Source organism: Gorilla gorilla, chromosome 2 (assembly GCF_029281585.2).
Source record: "Gorilla gorilla gorilla isolate KB3781 chromosome 2, NHGRI_mGorGor1-v2.1_pri, whole genome shotgun sequence".
NCBI classification, from domain to species: domain Eukaryota; kingdom Metazoa; phylum Chordata; class Mammalia; order Primates; family Hominidae; genus Gorilla; species Gorilla gorilla.
Window position 1 is genome coordinate 190,886,719 of NC_086017.1, and position 22,050 is coordinate 190,908,768.

Sequence of the window (22,050 nt, forward strand, 5' to 3'; positions counted from 1 at the left end):
TGGGGGAATTTAGGGATTTGAGGAGAGAGGAGAAAGTGTGAAATAGTTATCCAGTTCAGCTATTTCCAAGCTTTTGCATTTTTTCTATTTTAATGAAATTAGTATAATTGGTATCAGTTCTGTAAATTTTAGGAGGACCATCTGAGTCATCAGTTAATTTTAAGCCTTATTGATTTTTCCTTATGAAAACTTCTGCTATTGCCGATTCCCTTTTGCAGCCATTATTTCCACCAGGTCCAGCTTTACTAGTGAAATTTTGCAAATCTAAATTTTGTCAAGAATAGTTTCTCCTTTTGTCAATTTTTAATCAACAGCAGACTTTACCATGAGCAAGGTTAGCTATCATATTGGTTATTTTTCTCAAGCCTACTTTTTCCTGGGTCAGTTTTTACAGTTTGTAGAATTAGATGTGATCTTTAGTCCACTTTTAATCTAGGAGTGATTTTTTTTCACCATATACAGTTTTTGCTTTTATGTTCATTATATGCAGTAGGCAGAAACTTGGACAAGAATATCCATTGGAGTTAAATGGCAGAGTAGAAACGTCGAGCCTAGGAATCTGCCACAGTTTCAGTAAATATCAGCTTCTTCTGTGTCCCCCTTTCAAAGAACTCCAGTTGCTTCATTTCCAGATAGCTCAGGGAAGCAACCTTAAGCATGGGGCCTACTGAGGATCAGCAGGTTAGTTCCACAGGGAAAAATGCTAAAATTAGCTGTCAGTCCCCCAAATTCTGATGCATTAAGATGATTACCAGGTAACATTATTTATTATAGATGTAAGAAAGAAAAAAAAAGTCCTTCACGAGCCCTAAAGTGTTGGGTCATTAAGATATTACTTTAAGGAAACTTGTAAAGAATATAAAGAACTCTTCAACCTTCAGTTTCTTTTATATACACATGGAGAGAACACAGCTATTTCAGGAAATTCATATAGTTTACATTTAAAAAGTGGAAGTAGGGGATATGAAATAGGCTTGAGATATTCAAGGAGTGGGGGAGAAGCCTCAATTTATCACTACATAGTTGGATTTTTATCTTACATAGCGCAGCAGCGAAGTGGGAAAGAAATATGTACAGCTTGATTTTGTAGGGGAAAAATGGAATTTTATGAAGGTCAGGGGCTGCCTCAGATTGACAGATGGAACAGTGACAAGGGAGAAAGGGATGCTCCAGTCTCTTGCTGTATAGCTCTCTTCTCTTAGCCTGCAGTTCCCTCCCCTGCCAACCTGACTCAAGGACTTTATTTTGAAAATGGTTTGGAAGAGCAGAAACCTCAGTCTGAACACCGTCATCTTTGCGTGGAGCAAATTTGCCCTTGAATCTGCTCTGGGAAGGCCTCCCATGATCTTCCACCTGCCAGGCCGTCTACTAAGGTCGTGCAGCTCACAGCCCTCACCACCCCAGCCCCCCTTCTTCCTGAATGCACACTAAGCTCACTGCTGCCTTGGGATCTTGCACAAGCTATTGGCTCTGCCAGTAGCGTTGTGCCAACTCAACTTGTCAGCAAATCTCAGTCCAAATGTCATGTAAGAGAAAACTTTCCTGACCACCTACAGATAAAGGAGCCCCTCCACTCATTCTCATAATAACTTATTTGCCTTGTTCTAGTACTTTGTAGCACATGGCATTCTTATTTGTTAAAGTATTTGTAGGCATCCTTTCACAGAAATCTAAGTTCTTCAAGGGCAAGTTTGATTTCATTCACTTACTACTGTGTCCTACACCCAGAATGGTGTCAGCACATAATTTGTATCTAAATATTTATTGACTGACCAGAAAACCAAAAGACCCTAAAACTGAAATTTATTTTAATATTTTTATTCTAAAAAGAATCACAAAATTCAATTTCAGGTTAAATACTATTTTAGTCTTAAAAAATTAACAAAGGAGGAAGATTTTTAAAGTTTTGTTTTATATCCAAAAATGCATTCCTGATTTCCAGATAGGTCATGCAAAATCATATGTAGTGATATTCAATATTTAATAAAAGGACCTTTAGCCAGTAGTACAAATTGGATTCCATTTGATCAGAAGGAGTTCTGATCCCCAAATCCCATTTTGAAAGATTCCTGAAAAGACCTTGAAGCCGCAAAGTTTATTTGAAAACATAGTTTAAAATTGCACAAATATAAATACAATTTAATAATGTGAAAAAGGGAAGGCATGCTTCCAATAATAGTACAAAAATACTACCTTAATCTTGGTACGCAAATTAGAAGCCAACTGAGTAAATTAAACACATCAATATGATAAGAGGTTATTTTTATGGTAGTAATTTTATTTCAAAGAGCAACGCAGGGAAATACTAAGATGAAGCCTTAATACCCAACAGAGTTGTGCTATGATACATATTATTTCACTAAATCACTGATACAGTATCACATAATATGCCAATCACTTTAAAATCCCCTCCCCCCCATTGCCATTAATTTACTATAGGTCACTGAATTTGAATTGGTATTAATTTAGTAACGCAATGTAAACATTTAAACTTAAATTTTTTTCTTGTTATCTATTTCAGCCTGAAAATGAAATCCCAAGACTTTAAACATTTATGAGCATGAGGAGGAAGCATCACAGAAGAATTGTCTCAAAACAACATTTTTAGATTAGATTAGAGATGCAATATTCATAGATATATAAAATATGTAGAAATGTCTTTTCTAAATAGTTGTTTGTTACAGTTTGTAAAAAGTTTAATAAATTAATCAGTTTTTTTCAACCAATGTAAGCAAATTTGGGCAATGTAAATTGAAGAAAGTTTGGGTTAGATGATATATAGGGAACATGAAAGGAAGTTGGTAAAAACTTAAGTTTGCTGTATTTCCCTTAACTACTGGTAATGTAGTCCATCATGAACACATTTCTCACATGGCAGAATTCTTGTATGGTATCCATGCAGAAATGCTATATATCTCAGTGAAAATGCCAAATGCTCGAATTACCGAGCTGACTGTGTATACCTCTTAGTCTTTTTGTGTTATACCATTTCCCTTTCCAAGAAATCCAAAGAACATGACCCCCCCTCCCCCTCCCCCAATTAATGATACACATTTTATAGTTGAGCAAAGAACTGCCTAATTGTTGTTGTTGTTTCCATCTTAATATTATTTTGAGTGCAGGCTTCTATTAAGTATCCCACGGAGCTCATCAGGGTTTTGCTCTGACATTCTGCAGCATTGCAAGTTAGTTTTCTCTTACAGAGAAGGTCCTGAGAAAACAGTTCTGACATTGGGACACTTGTCTCTAGACTGTGTTATTTTGGTATTTCTGCAGAAGCTGCAGGTAGTGGAAACTTCGTTCAAGGCAAAATACCACATGAGAGTTTGTTAAACCTCACAGTTTAATTTTCTGTGTTTTTTTTTTTTTCCTCTTAACTGTTTAATGCCTCCCCACAATCGTCTTTGCTATGTGTGTTATGTGTAGAATTCTGTCTTTGAGCTCATGGTATGTGTGTGAGGGTACCGGGGTATATGGAGTGAGTAACGAAGCTGTTACTAATGTAAGACCATATGGTCTCACTGAGCTTTGCTCTCTCCCTTTCTGGTCTCCTCATAAAATAGGGGTTATGGGAAAAGGCAGTGGGAAGATTTCAGAGTTGGTTCTGAGTGACCATGAAATCACCTCATCACTCCCTAAATATCAGTGTTTTTAGACCTGTTGATCAAGTCCAGTTTCTCAAGGGACATGTAGCCCAAGCAGCTCAACTACCATACAAATAGGGCTGTATCAGAACAATGTTGTGATACCCCACACACTTGCTATGTGACATTTATGAAAATTAAGGCCCCATATCTACTTCGTTATGTGATGATTTTGATGTGCCTGACATTACCCCAACCTCCTCACCTTATTTGGAATATCAGTTTTTCTAATTTATTCCCAAACTTTTAGAAAAATTTTGAAATGCATTATTAAGAATTTAAAGTCAAAACCTTTATGTGCTGAGGCAGTCAACATGATTTAGTTTAGTAGCATTCAGACACTTGGATTTGTTTAAGTTTGGGATCTGTTGTGCCTCAACTGGTTTTTGAAAAAGTGTTTAGACGTCCCAGATTCTTCAGAGGATTAGTTTGACACTGGTAACACTGTAGAAACCAGATGGGTGAATATCTGTAAAGTTCAGTGTGACAGCATGAAAACAATCTCAAGGATAGGATAAGAAAAGCAAATAGAAAAACTGTAACACAAAGTTCATAAAAATGCTCCCTTGTATAGAGGCAAGGAACAACAGGCTAACCTATGAGACTTAATCATGCACTGTGTAAATTTACATTCAGTCAAGTTATCTTGCATGCTTTGGTTAATATTTGAGTAGGCAAATTTGCAATACTAATGCATGCAATATTTTTGTACCTGAGGTTATACGTTTTGATTTTAAAAAATTGCTTTTTTACAAACTTTATGCCAGAGTTTACCTATGAACACTCTTGAAAAATATATATATATATGTATCTACTTCTTAGTTCAAAACAGTTTAATTTCAACCAGTTCTATAACTATTGAGATGATAGGGAAACTGCAGTAAAATGTGGATACGGAATGAATTTGAAATTATTTTACAAGGTTGAAATCATAAGTGTGCATGTGTGATAATTTCTAAAATAAGAGAGTTCAAAAAGGATGGCATATAAAGTAAGCCTTTAGAATACCCTGTTTCTAGAATGTTCTAGAAGTATCTCAAGATATAAAACAACAACCACCACTGCTACAACAACTAGCTTAAAGTACAGTCCAATCTTGGGGAACTGATTCAGGGCAAATGAGGAAGGGTCTCAGAATGATCAACTTGCTTTCTGTATAGTCCCAAGCTCACAAAGTTTATGATAAAGAGTTTGGAAGCCTTTATTATAAGTGGGACTAGCTACAACTGTATTCAAGTCTTGCTTGTATGGGAAGAATATGCCAGAAATATTTATCTATACAAGTATTTAGACATGGGTCCCACGTTCAATATAATAGTATCTTAAAGAGAAGAATGAGGAAAGTGGCATGAAACTCTAAAAGTGAGTTTGTGAAACATAAGTGGACATTCCTACCCAGTTATGTTTCCTTACTTTTCTGTTCTAGTAGGAATCCAGATTGACTGAGAAAGCACGGTGCATAGTATTCTATTAAAATTTCCTGGTGGACAAGATCTGCCCATTTTTCAGGAGTCATGGGGAGTGAGTTTTGGAGGAAGTAAAGGGAATGAATCAGTATGATTGGCCCAGTGAGAGGGATTTTTATTTCTCCTCCTCTCCCCTATCCCTCTGTCTCCTCCTCACCAGGAAGGTACAACAGCATGTAGAAGTAGCCTACTAGAAATGGTTATATTTTGAAACTCAGCAATAATCACTGGCTTTCTCTTTATTTTCATCCAATCTACAGGCGAAGTCAGTCCCTGGAAGTCACCTGTATGTAACTGAATTCACGCGTATGTAGCCATTCTAGTAAGAATACCATCTTCTAGGAGCTGTTAGGCTGTTATACATTAATACATGAAAAAGGAAACTCAAAACCGTCTCAGAGTACCTCAGAAGGGAAATAAGGATACCCTCCCCTTTCAAACGGAAAGAGTAATTTAAATGACAATTTCACACCATGAAGATAAGATGCCAAAAATTGTTCTGCCAAAAAATAAAGTAGATGCACTTCTAAAAAACCAAACATTTACTGCATATGATTTATACAAAAAGACTGTTCTAAAGTCTTGCTACTGATTTCTTGGTGGTGCTCTATTCCTATAAACTGTCACTTTTTTGTTTTTTTTTGAGACGGAGTCTCGCTCTGTCACCCAGGCTGGAGTGCAGCGGTGCAATCTTGGCTCACTGCAACCTCCGCCTCCCTGGTTCAAGTGATTCTCCTGCCTCAGCCTCCTGAGTAGCTGGTTTTACAGGTGCGTACCACTACACCCGGCTAATTTTTGTATTTTTAGTAAAGATGGGGTTTCACCATGTTGGTCAGGCTGGTCTCGAACTCCTGACCTCGTGGTCTGCCCACCTCTGCCTCCCAAAGTGCTAGGATTACAGGCGTGAGCCACCACACCCGGCCGGTCACTCATGTTTTAATAATGGTTTTAACTTAATTTTATAAAAAATATTATTGAAAAATGCAACTCTTTTCCTCTTGGGCCGTAATTCTGGACTTCTTGACGGCCTATAAAAATCTTAGATCTGACAGATACTACATATACTGGAGAAAGTACTACTAAAAATGCTCTGCAAATTGCCAGATAATGGTAAGAATGGAAGATTGTTTAGTCTTCCCTAAAACAGCTCCTTGGAGTTTGTGTTCCAATAGCAAAATAAAACTTGGGCCACAAAGTTTGCCACCATTTAGCAACAAATTAATTATTTGACATTTATACTAGTTTCAGGCTTTAAATCCAGGCTGCAGATTCAGCTGCTGCTCAAAGTATAGAATGGCATCACAGAACACTTCCAAAGTTTGCTTTGAATCCTTTGTTCAGAGGCTATTCAATCCTTTGTCCATGAACTATTCATGCCGACTTTCTGGTCAAGGTACAGAGATGGCAGGAGGAAGGAGCAGGGAAGGAAAGGATGCTATTCCATCAGGCATATTCAAGCAGGCCCTGCCATGGCTTGGAGGCTGGCCCCAAGAGTCCTTACCAGACTGGGTTTCTCGAATTCTACAATTCTTAGAATACCATTCTTGAAAGCATTGTTGAGCTTCACTTTGCTGCTGAGACTGTAGAGAAGCATGGGCTGAGACTGGGTGGTCGCTGCTACCCATGATGAGTGCCTGAATGCCTCTGCCTTCTGCTGACCAGCTGGAGCTACCACCTGGCCCAAGTGAACTTTGACAATGAATATCAAAACCTGGCACTCCTCACAGTGGCCTCAGCTTTTTGTCTTTATAAACTAGAATAGGTTATAACATATGTAAGCCTCAAGGACTTGTGGTTTCTGTTAACTTGAGGCCCTCTCACAACCCAAGGACTTCAGATGTAACAGAGGAGAGGATTTTATTCCTGTACCTCGCATTCAATTGATAAGCACGTGTGCACATTTACTCCTTAGGAGAAGCTTATTCCCCAGCCAATTAGACTGTTTTGACCCCAATTCTGTGGAGTCTTTTTTGCTGTTGTTGTTTTATTTTTTTGTGGGTAGCTATAATCATGAGCGGGATGAGCTATTATTATCAAAGAACATAAAAAGTTGTTAGGATTAGACTACTGTGGGGAAGGTTCTAGATGAAGGAAGGAGACCAGGTAAAGAAGAATGGGATAACTTCTATACCTGACATTGGGAAAATTATATTCTGATTAGCATTTTGCAAAAAATGTTCCTAATTCTTTAAAAAATGTATCTTTCAAAATAATCACCAAGCCCCAAACACATACAAAACACTGTGGAGAACTAAGTGGAATTCAACCAATTAAAACACCACTGCTAATAGAAAATTCCCAATACTTGCTAAATGTTCAAAGAGCCAAAGAGGCATGCATCTTTCATATGAAATCACTGGCATTCAGTGAGATTTGGTTTGAAAGTGTTGCTCTTCTATCACTTAGAATGCAAGGGGATGAACAGTGCAGATTATTATGAAACTAAGAAAACAATTTTTAGAAAAAAATGTTATTTATCACTCTTAAGAAATATTATTTAAAATATTTATGGTTTAAAAGGAATATTGGTGTGCAGGGCAAAGCCAGTAAAGTATGACACTTAAGCAAGTTAATTTGAACTCAATAGAAATCACGATACCATCAAACTTTCTTCCTGCAGAGAATGCATGAAGAGACAGTACCTTGTGTCTTACTTATGTTCATACAGACCCAGAAAACATGTGAATGAAAAGATCTGTTTGCCATATTTACGCCTTATGTCATCGTATCTGCTTTAAGAAAAACACTTCTTCAAAATCCTACCCTATGAAAACCTGTCTTCAGGAATTGTTTATTTGGTCCGTTGATCTAGTGAGGCTGAGTTCTTAAATCTTTCACCCCCAAGTTAAAAATTGGAGCAACAAAACAAAACTCCAGCAAGGCATAAATAAGATATTAAAGTGCATATATACAATCCCAGAAAAGTTTAGATTGGGAACAGCAAAAATTTCTAGTGCAAAAACTGCTTTTGCCAGCAAAGCTCCCTCTCTGGAATCAAAGGGCTACAGTAAAAGTTAGAATTGGAACAAGTTTAAGCAATGTCTTTAGTCACGAGTTAATATATGTGCATGCACCAATGGCCCAAACTATGTTCAGTCTTGCAAAAGAAGACAGTTCAGAAACCGTCAGAATTTCCCAATCTGAGGCAGTGCTTTTTCCATGTTTCCCATGAACAAGTTCCTCAGATGTGTCATCAGCTGCAAGGGGAGACAAAAAACCCAAAGAACATGTGTTGCAATATGCTTGCAACTTGTGGAAAGAGTATTCAACACACAGTTACTTTATCTTGGTTTGTCTTGAGTCTCTTAATTCTTCTTTTGAGCCTGACTTTGACTCTATATACAACATTTTGTGCTTTTGGATCTGAACAGAGACTGGGCATTGTCCACAGGAATTAATTTCCTTGGGCTATATGACCACGGCCTTTTGAATATTTGATTTATCCTTTTGAAATTCATAATAAAATAGTTTTTGATTTTTCAGTACAATCACACAGATCAGGGATTATTAGTACTGGTATTATTCTTTCTTCAAGGATCCAAGTTGAAAGCTCTTAAGAGGACATCCAGGTCACCAAGATTAGCCGCCTGGAAGAGTTCTGGTTGGTCCATCAGAGAGAGTGCAATTCTGAGGGCAGCCCAGATATTCCCAGAGATTGCAGGATGAGGAACTTGCTGCTGATTCCTGCTCTTTCTTTGCAAACTGAGGGCAGTGAGAAAATTGCTGACCGCTTCTCTAAGAAGGTAGAAAAACATATTTTAAAATGAATCACATTTCAGAGTTAGCAAATGTAAACAAAACAAAACAAAATTGGATTAAGTGATTTTAATCTAAAATCTTAAATCACCTCTTACATGTTCTGGATGATCAAATGAACAACTTTCTAATTCTCTTATATTCTTTAGTGAGCAATCATTGTTAAATACAGTGAGGTCAGAAAGAAAAAAGAAAAGCAGGCTGGACATGGTGGCTCAAGCCTGTAATCCCAGCACTTTGGGAGGCCAGGGCAGGTGGATCACTTGAGGTCAGGAGTTCAAGATCAGCCTGGCCAACATGGTGAAACCCTGTCTCTACTAAAAATACAAAAAATAGCCAGGTGTAGTGGCATGCCCCTGTAATCCCAGCTACTAGGGAGACTGAGGCAGGAGAATCGCTTGAACCCAGGAGACAGAGGTTGCAGTGAGCCGAGATCACACCACTGCCCTCCAGCCTGGGCAACAGAGTGAGACTGTCTCAAAAAAAAAAAAAGTAAAGAAAAGAAAAGAAAATTTTATTTTAGGAATGTCACGTGGGAGAGAAAGAATAATAGCAAAACCATGCAAATTCATTAATGCATTCGATTTTCCCCTGCTCTAGGAATGATTTGAACACTTAATGCATTTGCAGATTTGATTCCTATAACTAGGTTTAAGAGGAATAATATAGCCCTACTTAAAAACAAAGTGGTCTAATTTTTCCCATTAGTGCTAGATGTATGGAACACAGCTAGAGTAGATTGAGTTTATTACTGGGCACCTGTCTTGAATCCCAGTTATTTAGCAGTAGGCAAATTTCTTGTTTTTTTTTTTTTCCAAGGATTACTTTCCCTGAGTGTGTAATAGGGATAATCAAAGACATTTACAAACTTTGTGAGGTGCAGTTGAATCAATCTACATGAAAGCTCTTATCACTGAGTAAGATCAATAGTCCTCAAAGTGTGGTCTGGAGAAGCTTGGGAATCAATGAGGTCAAAATTATTTTTATGATAAAGCTAAGATGTTATTTGACTTTTTTGCTTTCATTTTCTCACATGCTTACAGTGGAATTTTCCAGAGACTACATGGTGCATGATATCGCAACAGAGTGACTGCAGAAGCAGGTGTGAGAGTGTGTCTTCTAGTAAGCAAGATATGAAACAAACTTGCAAAAATGTGAAACAATGTCACTTTTCCCACTAGACTGTTTGTGTTTTGGAAAATATTTTTTGTAAAAAATATTATTTATGATAACATGTAGTGAGTTTTATTCTTTTTAAATGAATCTTTAACAATGTTTTCAGTTTAATTTCCAATACGGTAAATATTGATAGATATAACCCACATAAACAAAAGCCCTTTTAGGTTCTCAATAATTATTAAAAGTGGAGAGGGGTCCTGAGAACACCAAGTCTGAGACAAGCCAAGTTAGATGCTGTCTGAAGTCCTTCTAGCTCCTCTAGCCCACTAGTCCACTCTGTTGCTCAGGTGCCAGGTGCACCTGCTGGGTCTGCCCTCTTCAGCAGCCCCATTTCACCCCAACCTTGTTGAGTATATCTGACAAACTGATCCTTCCGAAGAATAATCATGCCACTTTAATTTGCATCCACTTTACTGTTCTCAAAAACTTTTCATACCCTTGATGTCATTTAATCCTGCAAGGTAGGTAATAAGCATCTGGTAAGAAACTTTGAAAATGAGACTGGATTTCTAATTCTAATGCACCTAATCCAGGGATTTGCTCATCTATATTGTTAGATCTGCCTGAAAATAAAAGGTAAGTGAGAAATGGTCATGGTGTATGTAGCAACCTGGATAATGGAATGCAGTGGGTGTTCTAATCACCCCCTCTTCTGGGTTTCTTGTAATCAAGCAAGAGAGGGAGATTTAGAAATGGATGGACATAAGGAGCCTACTTGAGAGGACCTTTTTGCCCCCACTTCACAGGATGGCAGCTCTACTGATGTCTCCCAGTTTTCTCTCATAGACCCAGACCTGCAAGAACTCGAGGGAAAGGAAGATCTTGAAAGCCTCTCATTCACTGGCTGCGTCCAGCTCCAAGTGTGCGGTAATGGTTTCAGAGGGATTTGGAGAGAAACAGAATAGTGGAACTTACTCACCTCATCAAACAACTCCAGTTTTATTGTCCCCCCATAAAGCTAGTCTAAACCTGCTCCCCTGCTTGTGAACTCAGAGTCCTGCTGGGGGACTCAGAAGGTTGTACATATATATGTGTGAATAGTTTTCAAATGTTTCACACATGTATGTATAAATAATTTTAAATGTTTGTGTATATTGTCATGATTAATAAAAAGCCCATTCATTTAAAAGCACCACGTTATAGCTTTCCCTCATTATACTCATACTAAAAATATTACTATCAAGCAGGATGAAATTTTCATCCAAAGGAGTCCTCATTTTTGAAAAGGCTAAGACTCATTGGTCTAAGCTGTAGTCTGGAGCTCTATTGACAAAGGTGTAACATTTTGAGCTAAAGCCAAGTTTCACACCAACAATTTCCTCTCCTTATTTTAATTGTATATGGTACCAGGGTAGTGCTTGCCTTTGACTCTTTATGGAAAATGTGATGACAAGCCGCAAGTGTTACAGATACATACACCGACACCTGCAGTTCTTGAGGGAGCGGTCCCAAGGCTTTTGTGAAGTTGAAAGTACTTAAACCAGCTCCTCGCTTCTTTTGAGCTCTTTCTCTATTGAGGGTTGTTATTTCCTGAGTATGCACTTATACCTCAAATTATACTTCTTTTCAGAATTCATTTAAGATTTATGTCTCTCTCTCGCCGGGCGTAGTGGCTCATGCTTGTAATCCCCGCACTTTGGGAGGCTGAGGCAGGCAGATCACTTGAGGTCAGGAGTTTGAGACAAGTCTGGCCAACCTGGTGAAACCCTGTGTCTACTAAAAATACAAAAATTAGCCAGGCATGGTGGTGGGCGCCTGTAATCCCCGCTATTCTGGAGGCTGAGGCAGGAGAATTGCTTGAATCTGGGAGGCAGAAGTTGCAGTGAGCCGAGATTGCACCACTGCACTCCAGCCTGGGTGACAGAAGCCTCCATCTCAAAAAAAAAAAAAAAAAATTACGTCTCACTCAATGGTCTTCTTTTTTTTTTTTTTTTTTCAGGAAAAAGCACAAAATTCTTACCACTTCTCAGATTTCCCCCATCTGGCATGACAATAAAAGACCCACAAAACTTAGTCGATACGTTCCAAAGTAGCCAACTGAGTAGTGTTGCCAGATTTAGCAAATAAAAATACAGAATGCATAGTTAAATGTGAACTTCAGATAAACATCCCTTGGTATCCGTAGGGGATTGGTTTCATGAACCCCTGAGAATACCAAAATCTGAGAATGCTCAGGTCCCTTGTATAAAATAGCATAATATTTGCATATAGCCTGCACACACCTCCCATATACTTTAAATCATCTCCAGATTACTTATAACTAATAAAATGTAAATGCTATGTATTTGTCATACTATATTGTTTTTTAAAAAGTTGTGTTTTTTAAGAAATGTATTCAATCCACAGTTGGTTAAACCCACAGATGAGGAACCCATGGATATGGTGGGCCAATTGTACAGTAACATCCCATGCAATATTTGGAAAGTACTTACACTAAAAACTTATTTGTTGTTTATCTGAAATTCAAATTTAAGTGGGCATTCTGTGTTTTATCTGGCAACCCTAAAATTGACTTGTTCCAGTATGGGAGACTTTCTGCTTGAGGATTTAAAATTTACACCTTAACGGAGGTGGCCATTTTTACCTGTCATGAGCCTTCATGGGTTCCTGAAAACAGTAACCCTGCTGAATTTTGTATCTGTGAATGCCAAGAAAGTATTTTATTGGCCGCTCAATTATTGTTTTCTAACCCTAAGAAGTTACAATTAAGAAAAACTCATCTAGGAGCTTTATAAAAGCCTCCTTTAATTGAAAAAAAATATATAAAATATATATAGTATATATATAAAATGTATGTAATATTTATATATTTCTTTTGTAAGTACAATTATAACAATTACATTATATGTTTTTTTATATATATGTGTTTTTTTTTTACATCTCCCTTGTTCTAAAAAAAAAAGGAATCTAAGGTGTCTCATAAAATACATATACACAACATATCTAGAAAAAAAGTGAATGAAAGACGTAAATAGGAAATCTGGCTGGGAAAATCAGATGAAGCCAGGAATGAAGTTAGGACAGAAAATAGACATCCGCAGGGCTTGGACAGCTGATGTGTAGGGGGGTGGCACAGAGTCAGCTCTGGGCTTTTGCACAGCTGATGTAAACAGGGCCTCTGCGGTGGCACATTTCACAGTGTCCATAAAATAAAGCAAGCCGCTTGGTAAGGAGTCATTCAGCTCTTCCTGGTTTTGATCTGAGAAAATTCTCTTGACACAGTTAATCCAGTGACTAATGCTCTTTGTAAGAGTTTTTTCGTACAGTGCAACAACTATTTTCTAGGATGTCAATGTTTGCCAGTGGCAAAATGCACCAATGCAGTTCAGAAGCAGTCATTCTTCAGATGTCAAAAGAGTGAACTCTAGTTATACAGTTCTCTGATGACTTACTAAATAAATAATAGTAATAAGGATGATGATGGCAAAAATAATAATCATCATAATAAATGCCTGCTAGGCACTGAGCATCTGCTCTGTGCTAGGCAATTACATTTAACCTGTACAAAATCCTGAAAAATAATCATTACCTCTTTCTCTCTCTTTTTTTAACAAGTGAAGAAATTGAGGCTAAAAATTATAGACCAGAGTCACAAAACCGGTACATGGCAGAGCTGTGATTTTAACACAGGCTTGTCTGATTATTAAAGCCTGGCCCTTTCAGAGAATGAGAAAGGGTTTACATCTTTTGTGGGGTTCAAAATTAACATTTAGTTCTTTTTCCAAATTATGAAAGTAATACCTGTTTATTTAGAAAATAGAAAAAAATGGGAAAAGAAAGAAGAAAAAAGATTACCCATACTTTCATTATCTGAAAGAAATAAAGGTCATTTCTAGGCCCTGGTAATGGGAAAAAGAAAGAGAGGACGCAGACCTTAACGACGAAGGACGAGAATGAGAAAGGCATTTTAAACTATAAGCCCAGTTGTGTTTTTTCTTTTTCTCCCAACTAACTTGATTGGTATATTAGGTTTAGAAAACCTGGACTCTTAGTTTTGCTTTGCTAAACACTGGTTCTGGGACTTTCTGAAGTCATTTTGCCAGGTCCCCTTGCCCACACCTCCAAGGCTCTTTTTTCCTTAAGTGGAAAATGAAAGATTGACGGGTACTATTTCTTGAAGAGTTGCCCTTGGGGGTGTTGAAAATGCTGATAACTTGTCCTAATCCAGGCCAACTGAATCAAAATCTCAGCGGCCAGGAATCGGGAATCTGCATTTCCCAAGATGCGGAGCCAACTGCTGCTCTCTAAAGACTGAGAACCAGAGAAGCACAGGGTTCCTGCTCAAACAGGCCTTGGGATCTGAAGGCTCCACATTCACCCTTAACGGCAGGAGGAGGAATACTCCTACCAAGGCAGGCATTTTTACTTGGAAACAACCTTTCAGATTATTCGACCTCAGTCCTGGGCATGGCCTTCATCCTTGGCCTGTTGCTATACTTCACCTGTAGGCGCCCAGGTTGATGCAGCTTATTCCTAGGTTGTATCTGGACCGGATGAATCCTGGTTGAATCTCCAGTGCTCGCGTGTAGGCCTCCACGGCTTCCTCGCTGCGGTCTCCGTTCGCCAAGGTCGCCCCGAGGCGGTTCCATAGTGAATAGTCCTGATGACAAAATCAGAACTTTCTAACAACCCAGTACAAGGCACAATGACACAGCATTCCTGTATTTCTCTGCAGAGAAAGGAAGATGGCTAAAAATTTATGCAGTGCTCATGGATGGAGACCATGGCCAGGTGAATTACTAAAAAATCTTCACGGACAGTTTTGTCAAATGACTTTCACTCGTCAACGAACAGCTACCATTTGATGTTGTCATCAACAACATCAATTAGTGTTTCTATTTTAGGTATTTCAATATTAGTGTTTGTATTTCAGGTATTTCAATATTAACAGCCACAGTAGCACATTATTAGTGCCCATCACTTTAAACAATGGGAGTCAGGGAAATAAAGTGCAGAAGAAATGTAGACGGTGTAGCCTGTGAAAACTTATTTGTTACAGAGAACGCTGTGGTTTCTTGCTGTGCTGTGCTGTCTTACCTCTGGCCGAACAGTTAAGGCAGCGTTAAATGCATCTATTGCTCTATTAAATTCTCCACTCAGGTGGAACAGAACCCCTAGACCTGTCTGTAGGTCTGGGTCGATCATATCTCCATTTTGGTGGGCAGCTTCCAGATATAATTCCTTCACGCCTTCCAGAACAGAGCTACAAGAGAAAAAAAAAAAATTAGATTTGTAATCCAAATAGTCAGAACATAAATGATTTACTGTTAAATCCCTTGACTGTATTTCAAGAAGTCTCTTCGTTACAGACTGGAAAATTTTGCTTAAAATACCTTAATTCAATGAGAGGACTATTAATGCTGAATGTTTTAAAATATGGTTGAATTTCATGAACTATTTTGTTGTACACGGATACAGACTGTGCTAAGTAAGGTCTTCACGAGGGGAGTTCTGTTGACTCTATGAGTGCCAATGTGGAAAACCCCACAGCTAAGTTTCCCAAGGCCTCAGTGAATAAGGATTTAACATAAGGATTTACTGCTGATGGAAAACAAAATTTCTAGGCCGGGCACAGTGGCTCACGCCTGTAATCCCAGCACTTTGGGAGGCCGAGGCGGGCGGATCACGAGGTCAGGGGATCAAGACCATCCTCGCTAAGGTGAAACCCCGTCTCTACTAAAAATACAAAAAATTAGCCGGGCGTGGTGGCGGGCCCTTGTAGTCCCAGCTGCTCGGGAGGCTGAGGCAGGAGAATGGCGTGAACCCGGAAGGCGGAGCTTGCAGTGAGCCGAGATTGTGCCACTGCACTCCAGCCTGGGCGACAGAGTGAGACTCCGTCTCAAAAAAAAAAAACAAAAAAAACAAAATTTCTATAAGACGAGACTTTCATTTTCCCCATTCCTAATTCTCAGGCTGGATGAAACTTGGAGCATTAGTATTTATTATACTTCACCTTGGGTGAATTATGTGTCCAAAGCATTTGACTTTAAAATGTGGCACTCAGATAAATGTCTGTGAGTGCCCACAATGTAGATCATGTGCCCGAAGTTTGGCCCTGGTCTAAGCATTAATCTTTCTAACGAGTGATGCTCCTCCAGCAGAATACTGTCCTGCAAACCATTCTGGAGTGGGTGGTGTCTGGGGTGTGAGGCTCATTAGTTGCCCTTTAGGTGATTCATTGTATATATGGGTGTTTACTGCCAGCTGTAATATAACGAGAAGGATACCTATCAACTGGGGACTTAGACATCCGCCGGGTGAGGCCTGGAGATCCCTTCTTGCTTTTCACAAGGTATTTGTACTTTGGATTTTGCTTAATCCAATTCTTCAGAGCGTCACAGGCATCCTGCTGATGGCCAGTGTTAGTATAACTCACAGCCAAGGCCATCAAAGCTTTTAAGTTGTTGGGCTGTAATTCCAAGCACCTGAAAAAAAAAAAGAAGCCAATTTCAGATTTTTTTTTGAGCCACAATCTAACAGTTCTTCAGAAAATGTGGGGGGTCTTTATTAACTAAATACTGCAAAAGCATTGGTAAGCTTACTTATGTCAAGTCCCTGGAAAGCACCATATTTATCCACATAAAAATGGAGACCTCAGCATATTTTTAAGAAAGTTAAAACTTACCCTAATGATTGCTAGGTTTGGTAATTTTAATAAGTAGCTTTAAAACTATGTGGCTTATCCCTGCACATGATTTATTAGTGCTTAATCTAATGAGATTGAATGAGAAATAGGGGATATCATTATTTTAATGCTGCTCTTTTTTTTTTTTTTTTTAGACGGAGTCTCACTCTGTCACTGAAGCTGGAGTGCAGTGGTGTGATCTTGGCTCACTGCAACCTCTGCCACCTGGACTCAGGCGATTTTCCTGCCTCAGCGTCCGAATAGCTGGGATTACAGATGCCCACCACACCCGGCTAATTTTGTATTTTTAGTAGAGACAGGGTTTCCATGTTGGCCAGGCTGGTCTCAAACTCCTGACCTCAAGTGACCCACCTGCCTCAGCCTCCCAAAATGCTGGGATTACAGGTGTAAGCCACCACACCTGACCTCTACTACAATATATTAAATATCTATTATCCCCAAAGAGAACTGACTTGAATGTAGACATCTAGATATGAAAGATTTTACAGTCTTTTGCAAAGGAGAGGGAAATTCCTGTGTTTTCAGAACTACTGATGTGGATTTACAGGAGACACAGGCTAAAGCTACTCCCCCTCATTCTATTCCACTGGCCTCTAGCAAGGGATTTTCAAACTGAAGTGCATGTGAATCATCTGGCGGGGTCTTATAAAATCTTCATTCTCATCCAGTAGGTCTACTGGGGTGGGCCTGGGATTGTGCAGGTTTGACAAGTTCTCAGGTGATGATGAGGTCTCTGGATAAGACTTTGAGGAGCAAGCCCTAGGCAGGACATAATACCACTCTGTGGTGGGCCTAATCTCCCAGATTATCAGCACTGGGTAGAGAGGTTCTTAATTCTGGATGCACATTACAAACACCTGGGAGTTTTAAAACTATTGCTGCTTGGTTCCCAGCCCTGATCAATTAAATGATCATCTCCGGGCTGTGCTTGGGCATTATTTTTCCCCTCCAAACGATTCTAATGTGCATGTGTATACAGGGTTAAGAACCACTGACTCAGAGCTCCAGATTTGGAGTTGGGAGATGAGGGTTTAAGTTCTGTCTCTGTTACATACTCTCTGTGTGACCGTGACCTTTCCTGATCCCCAATTCTCTCATCTGTAGGAAAAGGCTCTGAAGGCAGGGCCACACCCCAGGCACCATTACTTCATCAAATACCAACAGAATCTTGAAATCTAGGATGCCAAGATTGTAAAGCCCTAGAATTGCAAGAGTCTAGAATTCTTACAATCTGAGATTCCAAAGCTATAGGATTTATACACATACATTATGTATGTACATTCATATAAACACCATACATATAACATATGGAATGTATGTGTGTGTGTGTGTGTGCATATGTATACACACACATATATATTCTCTTCCTATAGCACTATATTAAAGGCACTCAAAATAAAAGGTAGGGAAAGTGGAAGTCTATCTGGCAGAGGCTACTTTTCCAAGGTTTAAATAGGAGCTCTAGTCAAGTAGGGTGTAATATCACACACACCCACTGTTCCCATCCCTCCTGCTCCAACGTCATGCAGACCATTAGTCAGTACTCCACTTATTTTTTTTGAAGAATATTTTCAGATGTTTCAGAAGGCTAAAACGTTAAAAGGAACTATTTATTCAATGAGTCTACTTTATGACTGGGTTTAACACAGGCTTTCTCTGGTGCCAGTGAATATCCATTGATTTGTAGATAGTAAGACATTATTAGGAACATGACTTCATTCTAAGTTGTTTTTCAGAGCTAAGTGTGAGTGATATGTGGTATCTCAGCACTTATCCTTTACAAACTCTTTACACTGTACTTCAGTAAAGATCAAAAGACAAATCTGAAACAGGAAGTTCATTAACAAGTGTCCACCAGGCCCATGATTTTGCACTTAGCTTCCTTTACCTCTGGAGGGCGACAATAGCTGCTTGTTCATTTTCATTCTCCGCCTGGGTTATCCCGAGGAACTGCCATGCCTACGAAAGACAACTGATGTTAACATTGCAAGATGAAGCAGAATTACTCATGTGCTTCAGTTGGTTTGTTGACCTGTGATGGATCCCCTATGCAGAGCAAGCTGTCTCATATGTGAGCGCTATATAAAAGGGAAAAATATTGTATGCATTTCTTCATTCAACCTCTCTTGTGACACCTGGGTCAAGATCCTCTGTCATTATTTCCAAATTCGTTCAGTATTTATCCTTTCCTATAACCCAGTGCGATGGAAACCTCTGGATTTCCGAGATTTCGTTATATTAGGTATCTTAAAACCAAAAGATAAATATATAAAATTATACAATTGTGAGGAAAAGCGTTGGAAATATAACCCAGAAATGTAGCTACATGAAGTTTATAATAAGGAATCTCAAGATGTACAATATTAACTTAGCTTGTATGAATGAAAGTCACTTACTAGAAGAATTCACAGGAGATTTAGGAACTAGGAAAAGCAAAACAAACAAAATCTCCTATGATGTGTTCATTCCTCTAATGTAATCACTGTTAAAATGCACAAAACATATAACACAATCATAATGTAGACATAATTTTATAGTCTACATTTATACATTTCATCGTACCTTAAGCCCTTTTTCATGTTTTTACAAAACCCTTGTAATTTTTAATTTGGATTTTGTTGAATGGATATTCCATTATTTACTCAACAATTCCCTTATTGCTTTAAGTTGGTTGCAATTGTTTGCTATTGTAAATAATATGAAGAACATCTTCAAGCAGATAGCTTATATTTTTATATCTAGAATTAAAGTTTTTAACACAGCAAATTTTTCTCTGTATACTCATAAGAACAATAACTCTCACACTGTTATAAGAGTAATACACACAAGCAGAAACCTCTCATTACACACATTGTCTTCAAATTTGCTGGGGGTGGAGGTATATTAGGGTCTTAGGGTTTAAAAATGTTTGAGGAGTGTGTAACTCTCCTTCCCAAGGCTGGGAGAGTTACACATTCCCCAAAGACTCTTACACACTCCCCAAACATCATTTTAGATTATACCGTTTTAAAACAAAACTCTAGGAAAGCACAGTTATCTTAAAGTGCCATTTGAATGGTACTGGCTTTTCCTCTCATGGGTTATTATTACATATACCTTATAAACTCATAAAAATACTGATTATTCCCCCCTCCAAATATCCTTGATTCTTTTAAATCTCTTAAACATACAGACAGCAACCTCTATTTTGATTTCACCTTTCATATATCTTAGAATGCTTCTTAAGAAAAGATTGATGAAATAGTCTTTCTCTGGGGGCGTTTTTCTAGGCTTTGGCCATGGTGTCATTTTCACTGTCTGCAGTGTTATTACTTTAACTTTGAGGTCTCCATAGATTCAGAAGCCCTGGGTCCTTGTCTGGGATTTGTTAGTTACCACAGGCCCTCATTTTCTTATTTATGAATCTGAGATCGTAATATGTCCTTAAAAAAATCTTCCAGGGCTGTTGTGTCAAATAATGTAATATATTTGAAAACGCCTTGTAAAATACATAGCATTTATGTGAGATGACATTATTATTTTTAGGGGGTGGCCTATAGTTTCATATTAGTGTAATAATTTCCTCTTCTACAATGAGAATATATCTTTCATTTTATTTATTTTTGAGACAGGGTCTTGCTCTGTCACTGAGGCTGGAGTGCAGTGGCACGATCTCGGCTCACTGCAACCTCCGCCTCCTGGTTCAAGTGATTCTCCCACCTCAGCCTCCCGAGTAGCTGGGATTACAGGCATGAGCCATCCCACTCAGCTAATTTTTTTTTTTTTTGTATTTTTAGTAGAGATAGGGTTTCGCCACGTTGGCCAAGCTGGTCTCGAACTCCTGGCTTGAACTGATCCTCCCGCCTTATCCTCCCAAAGTGCTGAGATTACAGGCATGAGGCACCACACTTGGCCTATCTTTTAAAAATTCTAATATTTTGGTTCAGAATTTCAGCTTTCAGTTCAACCCCATTTCACTGTAAGCCTTTTGAGCAACAAGATATTACAAGATTTAAGTAGTGATCAGTTTACTCATTCTTCCTACATAAAGTACAACCAATAATAAAAATGAAGGCTAAATATTGATGTGCCAGGCACTGAGCTGAGCACTTTATTTGTGTGCACTAATTTAATCCTCGCAACACCCAATGAGATAGTTACTATTAGGATTTCCATGTTACAGATGAGGAAACTGAAACTTAGCGGGTTTAACTGATTTGCCCCAGGTCCCATGGCTAACAGGTAGAACAGGGATCTGAACCTATGCAGTTGGGATAGCACAGCCTAGATGCTTAACCACTATTCTACACTGCATTCTCAGCACCAGTATATATACCGGTCCCTACAATTTCTGCAGATTCCCTTGGGAATATTCTTTATATGATGATTCCTGAAAATTACAAATGAAAGAAGAAACCATTATATTGACACTATCTTATGATAGGCCTTCACAGGTTTAGGAATCTAGGGGATTACGACTGCAGAAGCTTTTTGGTGGTCTCCCAGCCTCTGTCTCTAATCACTCTTCTCATCTCGGAGAAAGGGGTTTTTCTAACATGCAATCTGTTGGTATGCCTCTCCTGAGTACAGGCCCCTAGTGGTTTCCCATGGCTTTCAGATGAATTTCAAATTCTTGCCTATCTCTTCTTGTCTTCCCTGTACCATTCTCTCCTCCCCTCTTCCTCTTAACAGGATGCTTCATGCCCCTCTGCCTACCCACATAGCGCTCTCTTGTAACAAAAACTTGACTCCCCTATTGCCTTTAATTCCTGCCCCCACCCTGGCTTCACTTGTGCAGAAAGGCTGGATGCTTTCTAGTCTCTCAGCATCCTGTGCACACTCTGACATTGCATTTATTACACTACATTGATGTTTTTACTTGTTTTCCCAGATAGACCATAAACATGTTTTTTACCTGATATGTTTTCCCAGCTTTCAACAGTTTAAGCCAGGATCTGGTCTAATTTTTGGGACATAGTATGTGTTCAATAAATGTGGCGTGAGTAAACCAAGGGTGATGTACAGTGTGACACAAGAGCCAGACATCACTATATACTGTCCCTTGGAAACTACCACTATATACTGTCCCTCGAAATCTACCGCTGGGCATGGTGGCTCATGCCTGTAATCCCAGCACTTTGGGAGGCCAAGGCCGGTGGATCACTTGAGGTCAGGAGTTCGAGACCAGCCTGACCAACATGGTGAAACTCTGTCTCTACTAGAAATACAAAAATTAGCTGGGCATGGTGACAGGCACCTGTAATCTCAGCTACTAGGGATGGTGAGGCAGGGGAATCGCTTGAACCTGGGAGGTGGAGGTTGCAGTGAGCTGAGATTGCGCTATTTCACACCAGCCTGGTTGACAGAGCAAGACTTGTCT

The 22,050-nt window shown here is 38.9% G+C and overlaps 1 protein-coding gene across 22 annotated transcripts in view; it reads right to left on the reverse strand.

The window, feature by feature from the left end:
• Window positions 1–1,891: 1,891 nt before the first annotated feature.
• Window positions 1,892–22,050, reverse strand: part of PEX5L (peroxisomal biogenesis factor 5 like) — a 242,110-nt gene continuing 221,951 nt past the window's right edge. For all 22 annotated transcript variants that reach the window (XM_004038055.5, XM_055381829.2, XM_004038053.5 and 19 more), the window contains 5 exons: window positions 18,580–18,650; window positions 16,273–16,470; window positions 15,083–15,248; window positions 14,488–14,645; window positions 1,892–8,845 (listed from right to left, as the gene is read on the reverse strand). In XM_004038055.5, the coding sequence (XP_004038103.1) occupies window positions 8,641–8,845; window positions 14,488–14,645; window positions 15,083–15,248; window positions 16,273–16,470; window positions 18,580–18,650 (798 nt within the window). In that variant the 3' untranslated portion in view covers window positions 1,892–8,640. The remainder of the gene's footprint in view (window positions 8,846–14,487; window positions 14,646–15,082; window positions 15,249–16,272; window positions 16,471–18,579; window positions 18,651–22,050) is intronic.